We start from the raw sequence: 26,195 nt of genomic DNA, 5'->3' as shown, positions 1-26,195 counted from the left end.
ATGTCTGTACCTGTAACCCTGAAATGGATTAAGCAGGTTTACAAAATAATTAAGTGTATGTTTCCATGTAGTTTTTCCCTGATGTATGCAGAGTATTTGATTAATATTCTGTACGTATGTGGCTTGTTTTCTTTAAGTAATTATAATATTTTCTCCATGAGGGGCCTAGTTGATGTGTACAATTCTGTCACCATATGTAATTATTCAATTATCTTCAATATCCTGTTCTGTATACTAGAATAGTGACTGTGATGTTTAAATCCATTTAACGTGTTATCCGTCACAAGCAGATATGAATTTGATTAAGAATGAGTTTTTGGGAAATTGAAGGGAAAGAAAAGCTAGTTGTTCACCCTGTAGCTGCTCTGTAGCACAACATGAAGTTTTTGTAGGGTTTAGTAGGGTGTGTTAACGACTGATAAGCAGAATGCAAGCCATTTCATAATTTGTGGAATATTTTTTCTATGATATGAGATAATTTTATAATAATAAACAGTAAATTTTTAAATTTTTGGTATTGCTTACTGTTAATTGTTATTCTTCTATATATAATTTCATATACAAAACATATATTAAAGAATACAGGTGGTCCTTGAACCATGATACTGCTGACTTGAGCAGTTGGTTTTGCTACCATCTATGATATTCTGTAATTACTGTGAACTAGCACAAAGGTTGCCCTTCTTATTTTGCTACCATCAATGCTATTCTGCAACTGCAATCTTTTCCTCATTAAATTATTTTTTTGGTGAGGCTAGGTTGTGAAAACAGTGAGTCAGGGACATGTAGTTTATATATACTGTATATATATATATATATACTGTATATATATATATGTATATAAATATATATATATATATATATATATATATATATATATATATATATATATATATATATATATATATATATATGAAAAAGTTTGGGAACCCCTCTTAATTCTTTGGATTTTTGGTTATCATTGGCTGAGCTTTCAAAGTGGCACTTCCTTTTAATATATGACATGCCTTATGGGAACAGTAGTATTTCAGCAGTGACATTAAGTTTATTGGATTAACAGAAAATATGCAATATGCATCATAACAAAATTAGACAGGTGCATAAATTTGGGCACCCCAACAGAGATATTACATCAATACTTAGTTGAGCCTCCTTTTGCAAATATAACAGCCTCTAGACGCCTCCCATAGCCTTTGATGAGTGTCTGGATTCTGGATGGAGGTATTTTTGACCATTCTTCTATACAAAATCTCTCCAGTTCAGTTAAATTTGATGGCTGCCGAGCATGGACAGCCTGCTTCAAATCATTCCATAGATTTTCGATGATATTCAAGTCAGGGGACTGTGACTGCCATTCCAGAACATTGTACTTCTCCCTCTGCATGAATGCTTTTGTAGATTTCGAACTGTGTTTTGGGTCATTGTCTTGTTGGAATATCCTTTAAACTTGTGACTGATGCTTGAACATTATCCCGAAGAATTGATATTGGGTTGACCCTCAACTTTAACAAGGGCTACAGTCCCTGAACTAGCCACACAGCCCCACAGCATGATGGAACCTCCACCAAATTTGACAGTAGGTAGCAGGTGTTTTTCTTGGAATGCGGTGTTCTTCTTCCGCCATGCAAAGCACTTTTTGTTATGACCAAATAACTCAATTTTTGTCTCATCAGTCCAAAGCACTTTGTTCCAAAATGAATCTGGCTTGTCTAAATGAGCATTTGCATGCAACAAGCGACTCTGTTTGTGGCGTGAGTGCAGAAAGGGCTTCTTTTTCATCACTCTGCCATACAGATGTTCTTTGTGCTAATTGTGCTGAATTGTAGAATGATGTACAGATACACCATCTGCAGCAAGATGTTCTTTCAGGTTTTTGGAGGTGATCTGTGGGTTGTCTGTAACCATTCTCACAATCCTGCGCATATGCTGCTCCTGTATTTTTCTTGGCATGCCAGACCTGGGTTTAACAGCAACTGTGCCTGTGGCCTTCCATTTCCTGATTACATTCCTTACAGTTGAAACTGACAGTTTGAACCTCTGAGATAGCTTTTTGTAGCCTTCCCCTAAACCATGATACTGAACAATCTTTGTTTTCAGATCTTTTGAGAGTTGCTTTGATGATCCTATGCTGTCACTCTTCAGAGGAGATTCAAAGGGAAGCACAACTTGCAATTGACCGCCTTAAATACTTTTTCTCATGATTGGACACACCTGTCTATGAAGTTCAAGGCTTAAAGAACTAATCCAACCAGTTTGGTGTTGCAAGTAATCAGTATTGAGCAGTTACATGCATTCAAATCAGCAAAATTACAAGGGGACCCAAATTTTTGCACAGCCAGTTTTTCACATTTGATTTAATTTCATACAACTAAATACTGCTTCACTAAAAATCTTTTTTCGGAAAACACCCCAGTACTCAGATGTTCCTAGGGAATGAAAGACATACCACTGTTATCTTTTTTGTTGAAAGTAGAGTAAATTATTAGGCAGGCTGAGAGGGGTTCCCAAACTTTTTCATATGACTATATATATATATATATATATATATATATATATATATATATATATATATATATATATATATATATATATATATATATATAAGTAAAAAGAAAGACCATAAGACATTGTGAAGGGTGTGTGACAGCCCAGCCCAGACCTGTCGGGCGTCCTGCACCAAGAGGTTGTGAATGCGGGAGAGAGCATCGGCATTGGTGTGGAGAGAACCCTTCCGATGAACGAGCAAAAACTTACAGTATAAGGTTGCAGATCAAGGAACCACCTAGTGACTCGAGGGTTGGACTCCTTATGCAGGGTCATCCACTGTAAAGGTGCATGGTCCGTGACAAGTGTAAACTCCCGACCCAAGAGGTAGTACCTCAACTGTGTAATCACCCACTTAATTGAAAGAGCCTCTCTTTCCACTGCCGCATACCTGGTCTCCCGATCCAGCAGTTTCTAGCTCAGGAACATGATGGGGTGTTTGGCACCATCGACGCTTTGGCTCAGCACTGCTCCTAGGCCCGTGTCCAAAGCGTCCGTCTGGAGGATAAAAGAAAGCGAAAAGTCAGGTGCTTTCAAAACAGGTGACGACATCAGGGCCCTTTTTAAGTCTCTGAATGCAGCTTCCGTCTTATCGGTCCATACCACAATGTTGAGAACCCTCTTCTTTGTTAAATCACTCAAGAGCACAGCTCTCTCCGAAAAGTGTGGTACAAACCGGCGGTAGTACCCGGCTAAATCAAGAAATGCTTGGACCTGCCGCTTGGTTTGCGGACGGGGCCATTTCAAAATGGCATCTATTTTAGAGCACTGCGGCTTCACTGTACCACGACCCACCAGGTAACCCAAATATTTGGCTTCTTTCAACCCAAAGAAATATTTTTTTGGATTGATTCAAAGACCAGCTTCACCTAGCCTTCGTAATACCGCTCGGATGTGCTGCATGTGTACCTTCCAGGTGCTGGAATAGATGACGATGTCATCCAGGTAGGCAGCACTATACGTGTTATGGGGGTGGAGCACTAACTTCGTTGTTAATTCCCGGCCAATAAAATCGGAGCTTGATATGCTCTAATGTTTTCTCGGTGCCCAGGTGGTCTCCTAGGAGGTGGGCGTGCGCCAACTCACAAACCTGCCACTGGAAAGTCAATGGGATTAGCAACAGCTTCCGCACCCCCCTCCCCTCGTGCTCACTGACCCGATATAATAAATCATTTTCCATAACAAAGTGGGGCCCCTGTGGCATGGGCTGATTGGTGCGTTGGCCGTTGACTAGGACAACTGCATTCTTAGCAAACTTAAGGGAATCATCATTCCATTGTTCCCTTTTAAACGAGGCCGTTGTTTGTCTAAATTGGAAGCTTAACTCCGAGAGAGGGTCAGGTCTGACCTCAAGGGGCGGAGAGTCATCCTGCTCCGCTGAGACGCGGACAGATGACGTAACAGTTTGCGACAGCCCGGGACGCTCCTCATCCTCCTCTTGGCCCCCTTATCTCTCTCTGCCGGCTGAATACACAGTGTGGAGATGACCTGCAACAGAGAATTACTGTTACTAGGCCCAATTTCATTTTAGGAAAGGTCAGTACTTCACCACTTTTACTATCAGACCAGTCCCACCCGAGAATCACAGCAAAAGGTGGAGTTGGGAGGACTGCTGCGGTGATTTTTTTAACTGATCCTCCCTGGCTGATGAAACATCAGGTGGATTTATAGAAACGGATATCCCAGTGTACACAGTGTGACAGATTAAAGGTCTCCGTGACCCCTTGAACCCTCAGACTAGACGTCAGACACCAGGTAAAAGTCCAAATATGAATATTTATTATAATAATAAAGTGCACAAAGCACCCTCCTCTCCACAATTCTCAATAAACAATCAATAAATCAATAATAACAATAATCCTCCTCACTCCCAGACGTGTTGCCACCCTTCCACCCAGCTCAGCTCAACGTCTGGGATTTCCCATCGTCCTTTTATATCCCCTGACCCGGAAGTGTTTCTGTCCAATCAGTCCACAGTTCCTTTTCCCTTCCGGGTCAGGGTAAACAGTCCTTTTCTTCACCCCGGGAGCACGTCCTTCCTTCCTGTCACGTGACCGTGACGTACTCCCGGGTTATAGGGCACATAAGAGTCTACGAGCCCCCTTACAGCGACTCCCGGTGGCCCCCAAGGTATCCAGCAGGGCTGTGTATAAAAACTACATAGTCCATGAGGCCCTGCTGGAACTCGGGGCCTGTCCACGCTGCTGGGAGAGCTCCTCCTGGCGGCCTGGGGGTGAGGGCCGGAGTAAAAAGCCGACAATCCTTCACAATTCCCCCCCCTTAGTGAAGCCAACTGGGGCGAAGCGACCAGCCCCGCGAGGGACGTCCTCCTCCAGGAGGACGCGTTAGCCGAACCTTGGCGACGTTGTCTAGGCTCCCCAGCGAACCTTGGGGGAACGGTGTATCTTCTGTCCCACCGCTCCCTTGTCCTCTGGGGACAACTTCGCCACAAGTGGCCTGGCCGACGGCAGTTGTAGCACCGACGCTGCCCTCCTGGTAGTCTCTCTTCCCGAGACCTGAAACATCTCGGGAACTCTGTCAGCTCCAGTCTCTCCTCCGCTAAGGAGGGTTTTACGGCCGCTTTGCTGCTCTCTGCCCGTTTCTTTACTTTGTCAGGAGACCCGCGTTTTATTTCGGGGATCTCCTGCTTTCTCTGGGGCTTGTGCACAGTGTGAGGCTCTCTATGGAGAAGAGAGAGCCTCTTTGCTGATTGCACGCCCGTTGTCTTGTGATGTTTCGGAGGCAGCGTCATTAGTACCGCATCGCTCCGGATAACAGCACTGTTTAGCTGTACCGGGGAGATCGGCACTTCCCCCGCCCCTCCGGTAACTAACGAAAATGCCCTTCTTTCATCGGTCGGGGTCTGGAGTGGCGACTCGCTCCGAAAGGCCACGTCACACGCATGCCTCAGAACGATCGCTTCCTCCCCCGACCAGTCAGTCATCACGCCACGCTCCAGTGTCGGGTTCACAGTGCTTTGACACCCGCTACTAATTAAACGCGGTGCCGAATCACACTGTGTTCCCTTATGATATACGGTACAGAAATCACTCACCTGTACCGCCGAATCAATCGAGGCCGGGGCTTCACGGCCTAATCGCCGTAGGTACTCCGATAATCCTTTTAACGGCGCCTCGGCTGTAGCTCCCGGCTCCTCCACACGTGCTTTCCGTTCCTTCAACCCCTGGAAGAAAATGTATAGGGGCTCGAGATATTTCTCGAGCTCCCGTAAGTTTATAAAGTTAGTTATTTCGGCCGGAGGCAAGGTTACTTCCTTGTTTCCCTCCCCCTCCGACTGGGAGCCAATGAGCACATCCGCTCCTGGCACGTGCTCTGCTGGGCTTCGTGGAGGCTCTTGGGAATTTGAGTCCCGCATTTTAGACGGCCTGGGTGCTGCTACCGGCCGAGAGCCAATGGGCACGTCCGTTGTCGGCACGTGCTCTGCTGGGCTTTGCGGAGGCTTCTGGGAAATGGAGTCCGAAGAGGAACGGGTAGCCTCAAGCGGCTGACTGCGATCTGCCGCTTTTAATTTGTCAGCAGACCGTTCAGTCACCTCCCGCTCCTCTTTATTTTTTTTTAATTTCGGAGCTGCTTCGCTTGCTGCCCCCTTCCCTTTCAGGGAGCTCAGATCTGTCGGGGAACAACTGACTTCACCGAAGGCTCCGAACTGACCGTATCGTTCCCGGCATCTATCGCGCGAGGTCACGTGGTCCTTGTCCTCGAATGGGCTTATAGATTGTCGACTCCTAGCCTGGCCTGCCTTCTGGGTAACGCGGCCATCTTGCCAAGGTATGATAAAGGCATCCGACGCACCGTCTGCTTTCTGGAGGCATGCCTCTGTAAAACAGGAATAAAATGTACCCGAAACTTCGGCCGTTTTCCCGGTACATACCTCCAGACGTGGTAGCGATGTCTCCAATCCGTTCAGGGATTCCGGCGCGGCCGATGGCTGACAGCAACCCTACTGTTGCGCCCTTTGGGCTTGTTCAGCCTTTATCAGCTCTCGGTCCTCCTCACACCCAGTCAGGTAAGTCCAGGTCAATTCGGCGTCTGTCATAGCCTTCACCCAGTCGGGACTGCCCTTCTTCTTTCCCGTTTTCTTCCCCATTACGGTTCGAAGGGGCACAAGGTTTTCTGCGTGTCTGGACGCTGCCTTCTTGGGGTATTCTCTGCACAGTAAAATTTTTTAAATTCAGGTCCTCTGCCTAAATCGACGGCCAGAGAATCCTGCCGACTACGCCAACTGTGACAGATTAAAGGTCTCCGTGACCCCTTGAACCCTCAGACTAGACATCAGACACCAGGTAAAAGTCCAAATATGAATATTTATTATAATAATAAAGTGCACAAAGCACCCTCCTCTCCACAATTCTCAATAAACAATCAATAAATCAATAATAAAACAATAATCCTCCTCACTCCCAGACGCGTTGCCACCCTTCCACCCAGCTCAGCTCAACGTCTGGGATTTCCCATCGTCCTTTTATATCCCCTGACCCGGAAGTGTTTTCTGTCCAATCAGTCCACAGTTCCTTTTCCCTTCCGGGTCAGGGTAAACAGTCCTTTTCTTCACCCCGGGAGCACGTCCTTCCTTCCTGTCACGTGACCGTGACGTACTCCTGGGTTATAGGGCACATAAGAGTCTACAAGCCCCCTTACAGTGACTCCCGGTGGCCCCCAAGGTATCCAGCAGGGCTGTGTATAAAAACTACATAGTCCATGAGGCCCTGCTGGAACTTGGGGCCCGTCCACGCTGCTGGGAGAGCTCCTCCTGGTGGCCTGGGGGTGAGGGCCGGAGTAAAAAGCCGACAATCCTTCATAACAGGTTATACTGGTCTTTGTTTTTTTTTTTATCCACTGTCACGGTAGTACATACCGGCGATCAACTATTGAAATGTTGCTGCCGGAATCAAAAAGGGCTTCCACTTTAAATCTGTTAACAAAGACCTCTCCCGTATGAGCCATTGACAAGGGATTTGAAAGTGCACACAATCCAACCCCCTCTCTCCACTTGCATTCCGCCTTGCTCCCAAGGGAGGGCCGCGCTTCCGAGAGAGCATAGTAAGTCCCCTTCGCTTCCCCCACAGAGACCAGCCCACATCTGTGTGTCCCATCAACACTCTCTCTATTTAATTGATGTAACCAGGAATTAGTGAAAGGGAGTGGGGTCTGCACCTGTTCTTTCCGAACTCTGAGGCGAAACCCCCACCCAGAAGCACAGACATGTTCATACAACAGAGTCCAAAACAGAACCCATTCATTCTACACAAGATGGCAGCTTTAAAGGCCCGTAGAGGAAGTGATGTCATCAGGACCGGGACCGGAAGTGACGTCGTTGGCTGCCCCAGAGCCGGGCGGGATTTCCCTAGAATGGTCTGCAAAAGTTCGAGAGGGAGAATTAGTGCACCTCATCACCCCCTGGTCCTGCGTGGAATTACATGTACTCAAGCCCTTTAGTTGTCTCCTAAACACATGTGTGTGGCAATATATATATACAGCTGATGCTTGCTTAGAAAGGCACCCAGCTTCCCAGTGGTCATGCTCTGGGTAGGCAGATTTGGAAATCCCCATTTTTTCAGTTTTTATTGAAATTTAAGCAGTTCAAGTCCAATTAATAACCAAAAATAATCTATAATGGTTCAGAGGTAAGTAGTAAACTACAAGTTTTTTTAAAAAAAGTTTAACTTACCAAAAAAGTGTGATATTCATAGTTATATAAAAAGGCCTATTTCATTCAAACAAGTAATGGGTTAACAACCTACAGCTTTTCTGCAGCAAATCCTGCAAGTGTCCCAACTTTTGTTGATTTCTTAAAGACCCTCTATCTGCAGAAAAGCAGTGTTGGAACAAACTGTGTTGCTGTACTGTCAGATGCATCACAATCAGAAGACAACTCCCTGAGAGTCAACACCTTGTGTGATAGGTGCCTCACAGGACAACAGCTATGAGTGTGTGTGAATACAGTACACCCCCAAAATTTGCAGGGGTTACGTTTCTAGAGCACCCGCGAATTGTGAAAAACCGCGACTTTTGGATGTGGTTAAAAATGCCTTTTAAATGCCTATTTTTATAGTTTCAACCCTAAATACAATATGCCCCCAAAGCACTTTAATTTCATTGCAAACTCAGCTTAATACATTAATACATTACCTAAAAAATACCTTAATACATTACCTAAAAACAGAATGTAAAAGTAAACCCGTCTACTGTACAGTACTGTACTGCTATGTCTCCCGCGGTGCTAGAATGTAAAATACAGATGTTATCGCTATACGTACTGTAATTCATGCAAGTGCGTTTTCTTTGGTATGCGCTGTCATTTTCTTTGTCATAAGTAGAGTAAATACATAATAATTTCATTTAATTAAAATACAGTAAAATGTACGGGTACTCACCGATGATGAATGATATTGATGATGATGATGAAGTAGCTTTAAAACTTTAGTAGATTTAAAACTCCTCGGGTGGCGCCTCTTCTTCAGGCGCTTCGGGAGGAGTCGTATCTTTGTATGGGTCTTCTTCTGGGGGGTTTCGTGCTGGCTTTTCTTTATAGGTTTCAGGAACATTGTGATAGGAAGTTGCTAGATTGTCTCCTGTAGCGAACTGCTGGTACAATTTACATGCTTTCTCACGGATGATGTTACCGTCTTCCTGCAGTCGGTGTTCCACAGTGCCAAGGCAGGTTCTGTCCTGACGATATTTTTATTCCTTACGGTGTTTTCCTTTATTGGCACTATCACAGAAACTTACAGATTCGATACTCCAGATCGCTGCTTCGTTCTTCTTTATGTAGCATATGGTGCTTTCATTAATGCCATAGTGGTGCGCTACTGCAGCATAACTTTTTAGTTCCCGGAGCAAATCAACCTTCTCCTGGAGTGTTTTAAACTTCTTCTGGCGCTTAGGCTCAGTTCCAGAAGCCTTAGAAGGTGCAGAGCAATTCGACGACATCGTGTGCGTTTAAAAATAACAAAACAATAACAAAATGGAAAACACGAGGACACTCAGCTGGAAACTTGTAACAAAGCAGCAGTCAATCATCAGCAAGGAGAAATGAATAACGCTCTCAGATTGGCTACTTTCACCATCCCAAACCGCGGTGGTAAACCCACTCATCTGGAGACACGTCACAAAGCAACAGTCAGTCATCAGCAAGGAGAAATGAATAACGCTCTCGGATTGGCTACTTTAACCATCCCAAACCGCGGTGGTAAACCCACTCACCTGGAGACGCGTCACAAAGCAGCAGTCAATCATCAGCAAGGAGAAATGAATAAGGCTCTAGGATTGACTACTTTCACCATCCCAAACAGCGTTTCCTTCAGCGGTGGTAAACCCACTCACCAGGAGACGCGTCACATGCCAGCAGTCAATCAGCACCAAGGTTGCTTCCTGTTCACTCTACAGCACAGTATTGCCACGAAAAAAGCCATAAAAAATTACAGAGGATATTTGCGCTTTCCGCTAACAATTAATAGTTAGGTTCTAAGAAAAAATCAGTGAACGACTGAGTCCGCGAACCCTGAACCGCGACTTCACGGGGGTCTACTGTATATGCAAGAGTGTGCTACAATTAGTTTCTGCCTTGACTGTAATACTTAAGCATTAAGTTTTAGCTCCTCTGAACAGATTCAGAAAGAAAAGAATTAGCTAAATATCAATTATAAAGTAGGTGTTAATGATACATGTTTACTGAGTACAAAGATCAGCACCAATATGATTGTTTTTCTTCAGACTTCTTATTAATTCCTAATTATAGTATTTACTGTATTAGTCATGCAGCAAGGTAGGAAGAAAAAGTTCAGTCACTATCTTCATAATTTTACCAAACTAATCTAGATCTAGATATACAGTAGCTGATTTAGGCATTTGATGATTAAAGAAGCATTTCCATTTTGTGTATGATGGAAAATATTTCAGGTACAGAAATAAAATCTGCAAAAAGTAAGAGAATGTCACACATTGTATTAAAATTGTATTCATATGTAATTCAAATAGGACGTGGGTATTTTTTAAAGTAAATTCTGTTCTTTTTTCATCAGTATGAAACAAGATAGCAGGATTAACTGGAGAAAAGTGGATCTTATTACAGATAGTACACATTTTGTTAAGTAAGTATTATATTGTGCTGTCAAAAAGCATCATTTGTGTATTACCAGAATTTTATATTTCTTTTGATTGTGTAATTAATAGAGTAAAGTGATGCTAAATAAAAAAGCAGTACGTAAACAATTATTAAAATAACTTCAAATTTTAAAATTACAAGACAAGCATAGTTTGACTCATAACATTTTTAAAATGGTTGTGTGATAGACATTAAGTGTTTTGTATTTAAAGTCCTCTTTTGCACACCTCTTTGTTTATTAGAATAGAAGTTGTTATAGTCCTATCTATCCATTGCCACGGAGATCCTGGGGTTTGGATTTTGTTGCTATGAATTGAGACACAATTTATGTTTCCATTGGCTATAGCTGAAAAGTAAACAAAGAACATACAATTGAAGCTTAGAGACTTTTTTTCTAGCCACATTTTGGGAGAACACATGCAGAGAACTGTGAATGTTTTTTGTTGTTCAATTAAATATCTGGAATTAAAACTATGCCTAGAAAAATAGTTCAGTTGTGAAACTTGATAAATATTCATTTTTGAACTTTGCATTTAACTGCTTTGTTGAAGCAGCATCTTTTAAGTTAAAAGCTGACCAAGAAAAAAAAATAAGCTACACTTAAAATTTAAAGATATAATACCTGTAACCATAGCAATTAAATGAATATGTATCAATCATCTACTTACATATTAAGCCAATCTATTTGAATATAAGCCTTTTTCATGTACATTTACTTTAATTCTCAATTTTTTTAATTGATTACATTTTTTATACTTGCGACAAGAGGTCAACAACATGTTGGTGATGTTTTGTTCTGAAAGAGATGTTAAAATAACTCTTGAAAATTTCCCTGTCAGTAAAATAAAATCCAGATCTGAAAATATTTTGTCAAGATCATGGAGCATGGACAGAGTGTCATCTTTTCCACTTTAATCGGTTGAACCATTATAGCATTAAAACAAAAAAGAGAGTCCAATGAGCCTGCCTAGCATTTTGTCATCTGACAGTTCTAAAATAAGTGAGATTCTTATGATTGGTATATATCACAAAGGGGAATTTATTTCCCTAGAGCCAATGTCTCCAAAGATAGTTTAATAGCCAAGAGTTCACGCTTATCAACATCATAATTTTACTCATCTCTGGAGAATAATAAGCCCTGTATCAGAGAATTTTTGAGACAGAATAGCACCCACCCCTATACTGGACACTATGACCATTAAACAATGTCTTTAAATGTTCAAATGCTTTTGTGCCTCTGGGGTCTCATAACCAAGAAATATGAAACTCATATTTCTCTAATAATTAGAGAGTGTCACGGGAGGCTGGGGGATAGGCCCAGCCGGGACGCCTGGAAGGACCGGGAGGTGGTTTATACGTCCCCCGGGCGATGAGGGAGCAACCGCCTTGGAGCTCGAGGAGACCACAGGAAAGGAGCAAGGAGGCTCAAGCACATTGAGCCCCGTGGCCACCGCCAGGGGGCGCCCTGAGCCTCATGGAGCCCAGGAAACAGGCACTTCTGCCACACCTGGGAAGGTGGAGAAAGATCTTTCCAGGGACGCCCGGAGTGCTTCCGAGTGCAAGGGCAGCACTTCTGCTACACCAGGAAATCTTGCCGGAAGAGTGTCATCAGGCACCTGGAGCACATCTGGGTGAGAATAAAAGGGGCCGCCTCACTCCAATCAGAGAGCTAGAGTCGGAAGCGGGAACAGGACGAAGCTCCCGTGAGGAGAGGAAAGGCGGCCTACGGACATTTGGAAGAGAGACCCATGGAGTGGGTGATTGGTGCTGGGGGCGCTGTGTGCTGTGTGGGACTTTTGTATATACAGTCATCCCTCACCTATCACGGGGGTTACGTTCCAGAGCCCCCCGCGATAGGTGAAAATCCGCGAAGTAAAAACCATATGTTTATATGGTAACTTTTATATTGTCACGCTTGGGTCACAGATTTGCACAGAAACACAGGAGGTTGTAGAGAGACAGGAACTTTATTCAAACACTGCAAACAAACATTTGTCTTTTTTTCAAAAGTTTAAACATGCTCCATGACAAGACAGAGATGACAGTTCCATCTCACAATTAAAAGAATGCAAACATATCATCCTCTTCAAAGGAGTGTGCGTCAGGAGCAGAGCATGTCAGAGAGAGAGAGAGAAAAGCAAACAATCAAAAATCAATAGGTGCTGTTTGGGCTTTTAAGTATGCGAAACACCGTGCGGGAAGCATATCGCTTGACAAAGCAGCTGCAAGCAAGGGAGCAATGTGAAGGTAGTCTTTCAGCATTTTTTAGACGAGCGTCTGTATCCTCTAGGGGTGCGAACAGCCCCCCTGCTCACAATATATTTGAGGAGTTTTATGTAATACATAATACATGCTCTGATTGGGTAGTTTCTCAGCCATCTGCCAATAGCGTCCCTTGTATGAAATCAACTGGGCAAACTAACTGAGGAAGTGTGTACCAGAAATTAAAAGACCCATTGTCCACTGAAACCCACGAACCAGCGAAAAATCCACGATATATATTTAAATATGCTTACATATAAAATCCGCGATAGAGTGAAGCCGCGAAAGTCGAAGCGCGATATAGCGAGGGATTACTGTAATAAATGTGTGTTTTGTGGAAAGTGCTGGTGTTAGCTTGATGGTGTTTGGACCCGAGCTCACAAGAGTCTATGTAAAACTTTTTTGTACGTTAGATACAAGTTTGTTAATTCTTCAGAAAAAAGTAGGTGTATCATCAGTATAAATCCATAAATAGATACTGGAAAAATTTACAAAACATCCAGTGCTTTTGCAAGTCCATATGGTGTTACTTAGTACTCATAATGGCCATTAGGAGTATTAAATGCCATCTGCCATTATCTCCTTCTCTTCTAATTTGACTGAGTAAAGAGTAGATGAGAGGTAGTGGGAATTATGTTAATTATACAGTGATTCCTTGAGATACGAGTTTAATTCATTCCGTGACCGAGCTTGTAAGTCACTTTCATTTGCAGGGTGTTTCGATAGAAACCTGTCCAAGGAGCTTTGTTTCTTCCTCCCCTTTAGAATGTTTCTGAAATGAGTTAGGCAAGTGTCATTAAATAGCGCCGCTGCTATTTACAACTTTTTCAGGGTGTTTCTTTTCAATAAATTCTGAAACTTTTTCCCACATTGCCAACACTTCCTTTATCTCACTTGAAGAGATAACCTCCTCTGCCTCTGGCTCCTCTGTGATACCAGTCTCCTGCAGAACCTCCGTATGTTGCTGCGTCTGTAGTTCCGTCAACTCCTCCATTGTTAGTTCCTCGGAATGTGCAGCGACAAGCTCTTTGATGGCTTGTATCTCAAATTTTGGCTCGTAACTCAAGGCAAAAAATCGACCTAGTGATGGCTCATATCTCAAAAAACACGTATGTTTGGGCACTCGTATCTCAAGGTACCACTGTATTTGATTAAATTTCCAGTAGTTGATATATAGTCTTTGTCCACCGTTCTTTTTATCCACAAAGAAAAACACAAAACCAATAGAAGTGTTTGATGGTGCAATAAAACCATTCTGTAAATTTTCTTGCATGTACTTCTCCATTGCCTTATACTGAGGATTAGAAAATGCATAGATGTTTCCTTTGAGTAGTCAGGGCATCTGGTAATAATTACACAATCATATTTTCTGTGTGTAGGTATCTCTTGAGGAAAGTCTTTGTGAAACACATACTGAACTTTACTGTATTCACCTGGTAGAATATTGATATCAAAGACCTACTCAGAACCAAGTGAAAAAAATAATAAGTCATAAAACAGAAAGGTATTACATTCTTGCTGCTGGCTTGTGATTAATAAACTGCTGCTATTCAACACAAAGTTGCCCAAAGAATTTTATACTGTATGTATGTTACAACTGAAAAAGTCCTGAAGAGAGATGTAGCATATTTTCCATGTAAATTTACCTTTTAGTTTGATAAGTGCTTGAGAACTCATGGTTTGCAATAAAACAAATTTCTTGTTATTTTTACTTTTGATAAGTCACTGCCGCAATAGCATGGTTTATAAGATTATTTATTGTTCATACCTGGGAAGGGTAATAATATATTGATTTAGGGTTCCTTTAGAAATTATGAATAAAGATCAGATAGTATGACATTTAGCAGAACTTTGAGCTTTTCTCTGTTTATTGTCTTTTAGATCACCTCACCACAGTCTGACTGGACAGTGTGAAGAGATCCATCCAGTGAAAGGAAGAGGCTTATATCTATCAATACCAGAGAATGTCGTGGAATCTTGGTTTTGTGATGACATCACTATTTGCGCTTGGGCAGCTGTATGCCCATGTCTCAGACAACACCCATATATACCCGCCAGAATTGGCAAAATCAGCATATCCTTAATGTGATTTGAATTTATTATATTTGAAACAAATTTCATAAAAGTAATAATTATGACGTGCAAGCGATTGAAAGTGGAGAAATGTAAAGGAAAGTTAAATGCAGCATGCCTTACTAAATCTTATATCATATCCACAGTGCAGTATACTTATAATTTTCTAATTACTAGAAACAAATGAAATTTATTCATATACTGTGTCTGGAAATTTCAAGAAATATTTTGTAAACTTTGTGAACACTGATTAAGTGGAATTATTTGTAATTTTATTTTAAGTTTTAGATGTACATTTCTGCTCCTGCATTCAATGCGCATATTCTGAATTCCTTGACTTGCATACATATTTGTTTATGGACCCTCTCATCTGCCATTGCTTTTTGAAAATAATTGCAATAATATGCAGTTCCTACAAAGAATGTATCATTTGCTAAACTGGGATCAATATGATCTTCAAGGTGTTACATATGTTGGCACTTCATTAATAGAAGGTACTGTTTACTTGACCTCCCATAAACTCAAGACATGAATACTAGGATGTATATGATACAGGTTAATTTATAGTGCATAAGGTGAAGTAGTTTGAATATATGAAGACATATGCATGCAAAGAAACAGAACCAAAATCTTGCTATACATAAGAGATATTCTAATCTAATGAAGTAAATGATCCAGAAGAACAAAGACCAATTACTTCATTATTCACACTTTACAGATTTCAAGTAATGTACCTCTGGCTACAATACCAACATACCATTTGGTCTTTGCCCAAACTTAATTCCTAGCTATAGAGTCAATTAACACTATAATATAGCATGTATTTATACTATAATATAGCATGTATTTACACTTACTTGGAATTACTTCCACAGACTTCTCTATAATCAGAAACTTAACTTTCCATTTCTGGGTTTACCATCAGTTATTTATTTGATATTATTTTATTTGTGAATTTCCCCTTGGGATTAATAAAGTATCTATCTATCCATCTATCTATCTATAGTTTGGCCTTCACCTTGGTTCCAAGACCTTTGTTGTATATTCTTTTGTCTAGTGCCCCTTTTATAACTGTATTCAAGGTTTAAGTTTTTGTTTAGTCATGTTTACACAGTTGCTTTATTATTTGCTTTAATAACAGACAGAAATGAAACAAACAAATCTATTATAAAATACATGATTTTGAAAAAAGATCTGTTAATTTCAGTACTTCTAGCACTTTGATAGTGTATATTTACCTAAATATGATTAAATTATAACAAATCATCCACCCCCAATAACTTTAGCTGCATGTTTGGCAGTCTGCTGGAGCATTTTCATATTTTGGTTGGTCAGACTACTAAACTAGTAGTTGAAGTTAAAAGTAATGACAGACTGTATCATACTATGATAGAAGAACAACATGATGTCGTTGTCCACTTTAAATAGTCAGGAGTTTACAGAGGAGATATAAGCTCTGATTACATTTACAGTGTATGTTTTTTGTATTTGTATTCCAATTCCAAAGATTGTTATCTAGAGTTTCTAAGTATTTATATTGAATCACTATTTCTATCCCCTTCTCCAGAATAGTGATAGGTGAACATGAATGTTTTATCTCTTTTAATACTATTTATTTGGTTTTTTTGACATTCAGACTAAGATGGTTCTTATTGCACCAGTTTACCAACAGTCAACTTAAGTTAAATTTTTACTCATCATAATAGCTATAAACCTTTTAACTGTAGTGGAACTCTATTATACGTTTATAGAAATAACTAGCCATGCAACCTGTTTGATGGGTTGAAATGTAAGAAATTAACATTGACCTCAGCATTAACATTTGCAGTGTACCATTTGCATGTATTTTGTAATGCATCCACCTTAATAAAACAATAAGTGCCTGTGTATCTGTGTGCCCTTCTGGTTGATATGTCTATATCATTCCAACAAATGGCAAATCACAGACATTAACACTGCTTTTGTAAATCTCATACCAAATGAAATACAGCAGAGACATATTCATTGCATTTTTCATTCCAACAGATGCATCACAAATACTTATAATAATGCATTTTATTACTACAAATGTTTGTGATGTGTCATCTGTTGAAACCAGACAAATACACAGATACTTATCCTTTAATTAAGGTAAACAGAAGTATTTCAATAAAAAGTAGAAACAAAAACAAAATAAACAAAGTTAGTTTAAGTATACTGTATAAGTTTTAGTAGAAGACAAGTCACATTTGTTCTTTTCCTAAGACTGTGTCCTCTATTTATTAATTTTGCTTTCTCTTGTAATCAGATGTTTTGCATTTTTTGTCATTTTGTAAGCTGTCAATGGGTAGCAGCCTTACAAATCTTAAGTCCCAGAATTGTGCGCTTTATGCAGAGAATGCAAGTTTTGTCCACATTTGCTTGAGTTTTCTAATTACAAACTGATGATAGTAAAGTTTTGTCCTTCAATTCTTTATTTAGTCCTTAAAGGAAGGTAAAATCGTCTGGTGTTAATACAACGGGTCAATTACTATAAGAACAGAAAAAAATTAAAATGGGAAATCCTTGAGTTTTTAAATTTGCATACAATATTCTACAAAGAACATATCAAATAATTAATGCCTCTTTTATAAACAAAGTTCTTGTTACTTCTTAAATGGTATAGACAGTTAAGATATCTACTATATTCTGTAGTTTTTTATTTTCTGTTTTTCTGTTTACTATTTTCTAGCTTTTTAGTCATTCTCTTTAAACAACTCAGTTATACAGTTATAAGTTTTCAACTTTTTTCTGCTCTTTATTAGTATATATAATATTTGTCTATGTGTGTGTACAATTTAAGTACTTATGACCTTGTATTAAATCCATTAAACGTGCATTTGTAACTTGGCCAAAAATAATGATAGTGGAATCTGTGTTTCAGATTATGAATTCTTAAACTATTCACTTGTTGGCCACCATTGCTCTTGGTCTGTTTTAATACAATTAGTAATTTACATATTCTACATTTAATGAATAAATGACATGACAGATATTGCCAGATGTCTTTAGGTTATTAGTAATAATATAATTTTCAATATTATGTGAAATGTTGTGTACACTAATGGACCTTGCTTATGTTTAAAAGGCCAAGCCAGGTGTGATGTTAGCTACATTGTACCCTCTGACCAGAAAAACAGTGTTGAACAGACTCTTTGCATTTTTCTGTTTTTTGAATGCAAAACCACTTTTAAGCCAGAGCTTTCAGAACTTATTGGTATGTAGAAAATGTTTTTTATATTGCATAATTTATTTTTATGTAAACATTAACTAGAAAAATATTTCGGATGATGTGCTGTAGAATTAGAAAAAATATAATTGAAAGATTAATACAAAAATAAGAAGTGACTAGCACTGCTTCATTAAATATTCCATTATAGTTATTTAAGTATTACGCATACATGAAATCACAATGAAACAGCAGATTCACTGGGAATATAATAAATGCATCTTTCAGTATTTTTAAAAATATTTCTGTAAATATTTAAACAACAGTTAAATGTCTTTTCACAAATCTAACAAGCATTGCTGATATATTCATCTTATAAAGTAGATATTAGGAACTTCTTGGATTTATTACAGTTTTTTATGGATTTAAAACTAGAGTCATGTTAAAATGTTGTAGTTATTGGCTTTCTGATAGAGAAGGGCCTTTGTGGTTTCCATCCTCATCCAGAAAAAAACCCATGGCAAACAAAAGTATTGTATGAAAAAATTATGTCATTATTATAAATAAAGCATCAGAAACGGATAAGTGAATAAAACGGTACAAATGAAGAAGTAATGTAAAACTAAAAACTGCACCCAGTGTCATTCCCCCCACTCTTTGTGTCTGTCCCTCTCTCTCTGTACCCTGTACTCTTCCTTCCTTCCTTCTCACTTCGCAGTTCTAAGCCTAATGCATCCTTTGCAGGTAATGATTTCTGGCTATGACCCATAAGCATTTCTAGGGTAACTAGCCAGGTCTTCTTTGAATAGAGGTACACCAAGTTAAAATCCCTCTTAAATGTCTTGGGGCCCATTTACAACTTCTCTGCATAGGAATATGTGATGTAACATAACGGGCTGGAGAGTTCCAACTTAATTATTACTAGTCCTTCCATATTTTCACCAGTTCTCCCAAAACTTGAACCATACACTTGCATCCTCTATCAGCCAGGAAATATTCTACACTTCTGCCAGCCCTCAATGGGCTTTCTTTCTTAGTCTGATTGTCTTATTTCAGACACATACTGGGTTGCTAGTCCTGCCATACCCATAGCTTATAGCCTTATGTCAAAAGCTTTCTTCTATTATGCCTGGCTAGAAGTAGGTAGACAGAGGTGCTTAAAAAACATAAATTGACGGGACATGGTAATCAAATAACACACCAAAGTCAAAACCAAAAGTCCCAATAATCCTAAATACTAAAAGAGTACAATGAAATCATTATAAATACCTAGACCCAGTATGTTATCCTAACTCATAGACCAAAATTGAGTTACACTATTCTGTAACTTGTAACACATTACGCTAGAAAAACACCTGAGAGAATATCCACAATCTAGGATACAGACTACATAACACTTTAGGTTCATAAAGCATTGTACCTATGACATAATGAATGTGACTTCCAAGGACACATCCATAACAACTATCTGACCCATCACAGTAATGTGAAATACTCAAAACCCAGGAAAAAGCTGTTAAAGAAGTCACAAGTTACATCTTCCTGCATTTGCATTTGATTTATATTTCCATAATCAATGCATATTTTCTCTCTCTCTGCTGTGTTTGATCTTTTCTGTATTCTGTGCCTCCTTACCTTTCCCTCTTTTGCATCTCCTTGCCATCCAGAAAACTCATCACAAGTGCATGTGGTGATTGTGATGAAGAAAAGTGAGCATATTGACATGATTAGGACTGCTCTGCGCATTGATGCAATCTGATGAATGTTGCTGGAATACACAAAAAGGAATTTGCCACTGTTGGATAGCATACTTACTGCATTTGTTTTCCACCATGACAGTGCATTTTCCTTTTAGCCAGGGGATGTTCTCCGAAATACGTCAAGACCTTTTTCTGCACAACTTGGTTTAACTGCTGCCCATTATACTCTTCATTACTGGTGCTGGAGTGTGATGATGATCCCAGTATGTTGACGAAGAACGATGTTGCGTCCTTGAGGTGCGCTACAGTGTTATCTTGTGCTATGCTGGAGGCTCCAGTTTCACTTGTGTTGGGCTGCCTTGCTTCCTTTTTGAGAGCACAGTCATGGTTTATATTGTGCTTTGGACCTTGAATACTTCATTAGCAGGCAAGAACTTAAGTTTTCTAAATCTGGGGTCCAGCATCAGTATCAGCAATTATAACTGTTTTTAGAGATTCAGGTTGAAACGCAGATAGTCCTTGTCATCTTGCTGTAATCTGTTCTGCCACATGAGCTTGGTATGACCTTATTGGTGCAGTCTCAAAAGCTGAACTCTGTATGGACTTCTTAAGACTTTGTACTAGCTGTGGAAGTGGAGAGTTGGTAACATATTGTTGCTCACTCAGAAACACCGTAACTCCTTGAAATGGCTGAAGGGCTTAAAACAGCTCCTCAATCAGGTTCCACTGTTCAGGCTTGAGATCATGGTAGAAGTGTTTTCCTCTCTGAATCACTGCTGGGTCAGAGAGTGCAGCAGTCACTGTCTATCTTTGTTCCAGCAGCCTAGATAACCTGTGGTAAGTGTTGTTCCAGCGAGTACTTATATTTTTGCACCAGCCCATTTGCTGCTGCTTATCCTTTATTTGGGTGCATGCCAGTTCACTTTTTTTAAAATGTTCAACAAGGCATCTTGCAGCAGCCACACACTTGGAGATAGCTTGGTAGTTTTTCACAGTGCTTTGAAAAAAACAAGTTCAGGGTGTGACCTGCACATTGCACTGATGCCCATCCATGTTTTTCTGTCAAAATCTTAACTGCTGCTACAACATTAACACCGTTGTCATGAACAACAGCTTTGATTTCTTTGGTGGAATTTCAAATTTGGCAATAACATTCTCAAGCTATTCTGCAGCATTTGCAGTCGTGTGTATCTCTTCAAGGAGCATTGTTGTCAAGCAGTGGGACTCCATTTCCCAATCCTTCCCAAGAAAGTGACATGTCACTCTCAGATACACCTCTGTAGCAACACTCATCCAAATGTCAGTTGTGAGTGCAATGCTGTCAGTGTTCTTCAGTTCTTCATACTATTTCTCCATCATTTCCATGAAGTAGGTTCTTGATGGAAGCATGTACCTGGCACCTGGCATTGAAAGTCGAAATCATCTTCTGAAAGCCTTCATCCTCCACCATGGACAGAGTTTGCTTGTCTGTGATAATCATGTTCAAAATGCTGTCTGTGAATTCAGCTGCTTGCTCAACTGAACATGGTGCCACTAATTACAAAAAGATTTCCATACAATGCTGTGATTTACTAATGAAAAAGTAAAATAATTATTCATATTACTAGACTTAAATATTATGCTGTAAGTACATAAGATGGGCAGATGTACTTTTATTTATTATGTAGGGTTGCCCTACAATTGCTGGCTGTACTCACTGCAAACAAACGGAACTGAATATACCTGCTGTATTGGATTGGTGCATTTTTGGCTCCAATTCCTAATTACACCACCTAATATTTTGCTTTCTGTAGTATTTTATGAATCACTGTGAGGTAGGGGTGTGTGTGACTAACATAATAACATGAAAGAAGCTCAGGCTTTCTGCAATTGACTGCATTTTATTTTCTGTGGTTATTTTCTTGAAGAAAATTTTGTTAACTTAGAGACATGATAACTGGCCATCATACTGGTTTATGTTCTTAACTAGCTATTACATCTGGCCATAGTTAATATACATTCTTTACTAGCCTTCATGTCATCTAGTAATCATATTGTTTTGCAGTAAATACTAATGTTAACGTTACCTTGTGTCAGGTCTGCTCTGCAGCCTACATGTGTAGACAGGATGTGTAGACTGGATGCTTCCTTTTGAGATACTGAAGCATTGACATTGTGGTAGGCTATTTTGGTTTTAGGCACAGGCACACTATAGAAAGTTTTCAATTTTTTTTTAGCTTGAAATAATCCCAAACTTTTGACACTTTCTGTCACTTTCTCTGTCCTATGTCTTCACTTTGCCCCTCACTATTTTCTCTCTCTTCCTCGATTTTGCAATACTGCGCCATCAAATCATGTCATCATGTCAAAGCTTCGATGCAAAGAATTTACTTTGATGATTTTTATGACTGAATTACTCGAGTTTCTCAAGGAATTGTTTCAGCTATAGATATAGGAGTGGAACTCAGCCATACATAATAATAAAAATATCCTATACTACACAACTAGCGTATACAGATATCTTGCTTGAATGAAAGAATTCCATCCCACCTTCTATAATTCATTGGGTAAGCAAAGTTCTGCATTATCTCCAATTAAAAAAAATCTAATTCTCTGTAAAAGAATATGGCTAAAACATTTTTTAAATATGCTCATTATTGACTCTCTTATTCTATTAATTGTTCTATTATATTTAAAAAGTTAGATGGAATTTTTCTGCTTGTTTCTTTCTTCTTTTTCTCTTTCTCTTGTTTTTTCCTTGTGTTTCTATTTTTCTCTTGTTTTCTCTGTATTGATATTGAAGTAAGTCATTGTATCTGTTATGTTACTATTATTTGTATTTCATTGTAATGTTCTGCTTTTCAAAAATAATATATATGTGTATATTCTGCCAAATAAATGCTTTTCCATTTCCCAAACAGAAAATTATGAGATCTGTGTTCAACATTTGGATGACATCTTGAACCAAAGTTCAGAAACAGTAAAAGAAGCAATATATTCTGTGTTGGACATAGTCCTGAAAGAAATTTCTGAAAGGCAGAAGGTAGAGAAAATCACTTTAAAATACCTTGAAAAATATTGTCACATCTGTAAAGGAATGTTAGGAATGACTAAAAAATGTATTTCTAGGGAACAAGATATTTGGTGTCATGTGTTACAACATGTGTAAGCTTTGTTAGCAGATATAGTAAAAAAAAAACCAAAAAAAAAAAACAATAAGGTCAGAGATATATGTCTAAAGCGATTTAAAAATATATATATATTAGGATCTACAAGTTGTGACTTTTTCATTTCAATGGTACAATCTGTTTACTTTGTTACTTAGAACTGATTCATGACCATCATTTCACAAGTTGCCTGCTACTAGCTAAGAATTTGTGATAAAAGTTATTATTTCCAGATTACTTTTGTTGTCACAAGCATTCCTCTTAAACACAGAAGGCATGGTATCTTATAATAAAATCATTGCTACTTCAAAGTGGCATATTCCATAAGTTTTAAGTTTTTTTTTCACGTTGGGACTCAGGTACCCATTATCTCCATTAAAAAATGCAAGAGCAGGCTAGTTATTTTTGAAAAAAATATGTTTCGCTTTAAAATGCATTTCCATGTGGCAAATTAATATATATATACTGTATACCAGGATTATGAAGAAACAACTTTGACGTGACTTTGAAAGAATAACTTTCATGTATTCTTTAAAGTCACATTACTTTAGGATAGATAGATAGATGAATATATAGTACTTTATTTGTCACAAGGAGGAAGTTTATATGGTGTATTCTAACAAATTTACTGCTATATTTGAACCAATCTGATTTTCTGATCAGGGATTTAATATTATTAATAATAATTATTATTATTATTTACATTTATATAGCACTTTTCTCACTACTCAAAGCACTTCAGTGAGTGCGGAGCCACTTCAACCACCACTAATGTGTAGCATCCATCAGGAAAATGCAACAGTATTAGGTGTTAGGTGGTGAAGTGGTGACAAAGACAGGGGATGATTTGGGGTCAAAATGACTAGGCCGTGGTGGGCAATTCAGCCTGAACATCAGGATACACCCTACTGTTTAGGAAGGATGCCCTAGGATTTTTTATGACCACAGAGAGTCAAGACCTCGGTTTTGTGTCTCATCCAAGGAATGACACCATTTTTGCAGCATAGTGTCCCCATCACTCTAATGGGGCTTTGGGGTCCACATTCAGACCACAGGATAAGTGACCCATGCTGGCCTCACTATCACCTCTTCCATCTTAAACCCAAGCTTTTTATAGATGGTCTCCCATCCAAGTACTGGCAGGACCCAATCATGCTTAACTTCAGGTGAATTACCTGTTCTGAAGTGCATGTGGTAAGTCATCTCCATCCTATGTGACTCTTGTATTTTGCTAAATGTATTTATTCTATAGTTTTGTCTTAATCCTGTAGCACCATCCTCTTCAATGAGGATTACACTCATGAAAACTTTTATACTATCCCATACTGTTAAGATAGTAGGATTATCCAATGTTGAGTATGTGGAGTGGTATGTTTCACATATTGAAGATATATTAGAATGAATCTGACAGTCCCAGATATAAAATGTATCTCTTGATAAAATGTAATTGAAGGTTGAAATTGCATAATAAAGATAAATGCAAATAATCTTTTTGGGCTATCCCTTAATCCATGTACATTCCAAGACAAAACATTTAAACGTTTCAGCACATATTGTACCATAAATGAAAATATCCTAGTAAGACCCCATAATATGATGACATACATTTAAATATACAGCGGCAGTTTAGAGCATGCATAATACAATTCCAAGCTCCTGCACATGAACAGGAAAATCTTTCAGTTTCCATTGGATCCCACACTTCAATCTAGATATCAAAATGTCTGTCCAAAAATCATTATGATGTTAAGGACTCCAAAACATACAACACAAAAACTATTCCCCATACCAATGAACTCCTCTTATAGAAAACAGGTATTAAGCACACTAATTGGGAAGTTATGTGTTACTCCTTTTTTCTGCTGTTTTCTAAATCACAAGGTCACACTTTTAAAATTCATCTTTGGAGCTGCATACTAAGCCCCTAAGACCCTCTCAGAACATTAAGTTGTTGATTTCTTGGGTTCAGTTATCCTGTAAGAATGAGATACAAAATACCTTTTGTATTTAAATGGTGAATGTGTTTGAAAGAGACAATAGGATTTTTTGCTGTTTTAAATGATTTTCAAATTTAATGGTTACTGTCTTAAACAGATATTTTTTAAAAAACTTAATTGAGGATTACTCATTCTATATTTTTAGGTTATATTGACTCAAAATTTGTAAACATTTTTTATAATGAAATCTATTTGATCAATATGTGTTTCTGCAGATACAAAATAAGATAAAACCAGCCCATTCAATCATCCTGGATGCTATTTCAGGGATCTTTTTAAGTAGCACTAATGAAGATTTTAGAACAACGTGCTTGAGCACTATGAAGGTACATAGTTTTTATCATTCTTATATGCATTCTAACAGTATATCAATGTTTAAATCATTTAAAGTACTCTCTAATTGTGTTATTCATTCAAACACATATATTTAGTACTAGCCGTCCCCTGCGGCTCCGTCAGTGTAGTACTGAAACAGGACAGTGAGGAGGGCCCTGCCTGGCTCCCTACTCCTCACATCACGCTTCCCCCTGTCCTCGGCCCACAGCCTCTGTCTCAGATTAGCGCAAATATTTCACTCCTGCAAGTGAACCATGATTCTTAGTGCAATAAGAGAAGTCGCAAAATTAACCGGAATGTTCAAGCATATTATAGAAACAAACCTGATATAAATCCGTTAAGTAGTTCTCTCGTTCAGTAGCTAAGCGGAGGTAAGGATTGCTTCAAGGCTGACAGAGAGTGAGGAGGGCCGCACCCACCTCCCCTCGGCCCGCTGTGTGTCTCTCAGGTCCCCAGTGTTCCCACAAATAAATCGGTACAGTGAGCGAACTATGATACACAGTGCAATGACAGAAGTTGCAAAATCAACTGGAATGTTCAAGCATATTATAGAAAAAAACGAACTAAATCCATTAAGTAGTTCTCTTGTGAAAGCGGACAGACAGACAGACGTTGGATTTTATATTTATAGAGATATAAACAAAAGACCTGTGAATGTATGGAGCAATCTGCTCTGCTCACACTCAACCACAGCCACTAGATGGCGCATGTATGCACTTTTAAATTTTTTTACCACTAACAAGCACCTCACTTCACACTACGAAAGTGTGTGCAACAAATGCAATCATGCAACAACGACGTCATACTAATGACACAAATGAAGAG

General features: G+C 39.2%; 2 protein-coding genes across 3 annotated transcripts in view; both read left to right on the top strand.

Annotated features, from left to right (window-relative positions):
- Positions 1-18,223, top strand: part of zgc:195212 (DUF4554 domain-containing protein) — a 29,783-nt gene extending 11,560 nt beyond the window's left edge. Inside the window, exons 7-9 of one of the 2 annotated variants that reach the window (XR_007936548.1) lie at positions 10,587-10,655; positions 14,813-15,498; positions 18,111-18,223. Coding sequence is in view for 1 of the 2 variants with exons in the window: in XM_051935369.1 (XP_051791329.1) it covers positions 10,587-10,655; positions 14,813-15,020 (277 nt within the window). In the remaining variant the exon portion in view is untranslated. Of the gene's footprint in view, positions 1-10,586; positions 10,656-14,812; positions 15,560-18,110 lie in introns of those variants that run through there. The other variant, XM_051935369.1, reaches the window with a different exon arrangement.
- A 4,468-nt stretch (positions 18,224-22,691) lies between these two features.
- Positions 22,692-26,195, top strand: part of LOC127526576 (uncharacterized) — a 28,273-nt gene continuing 24,769 nt past the window's right edge. The window contains exons 1-2 of the mRNA XM_051922442.1: positions 22,692-22,913; positions 25,250-25,360. Coding sequence (XP_051778402.1) covers positions 22,692-22,913; positions 25,250-25,360 — 333 coding nt within the window. The remainder of the gene's footprint in view (positions 22,914-25,249; positions 25,361-26,195) is intronic.

The sequence above is a fragment of the Erpetoichthys calabaricus genome, chromosome 1 (assembly GCF_900747795.2).
Source record: "Erpetoichthys calabaricus chromosome 1, fErpCal1.3, whole genome shotgun sequence".
Lineage (NCBI taxonomy): Eukaryota > Metazoa > Chordata > Cladistia > Polypteriformes > Polypteridae > Erpetoichthys > Erpetoichthys calabaricus.
This window is presented reverse-complemented; position numbering and strand designations above follow the sequence as displayed.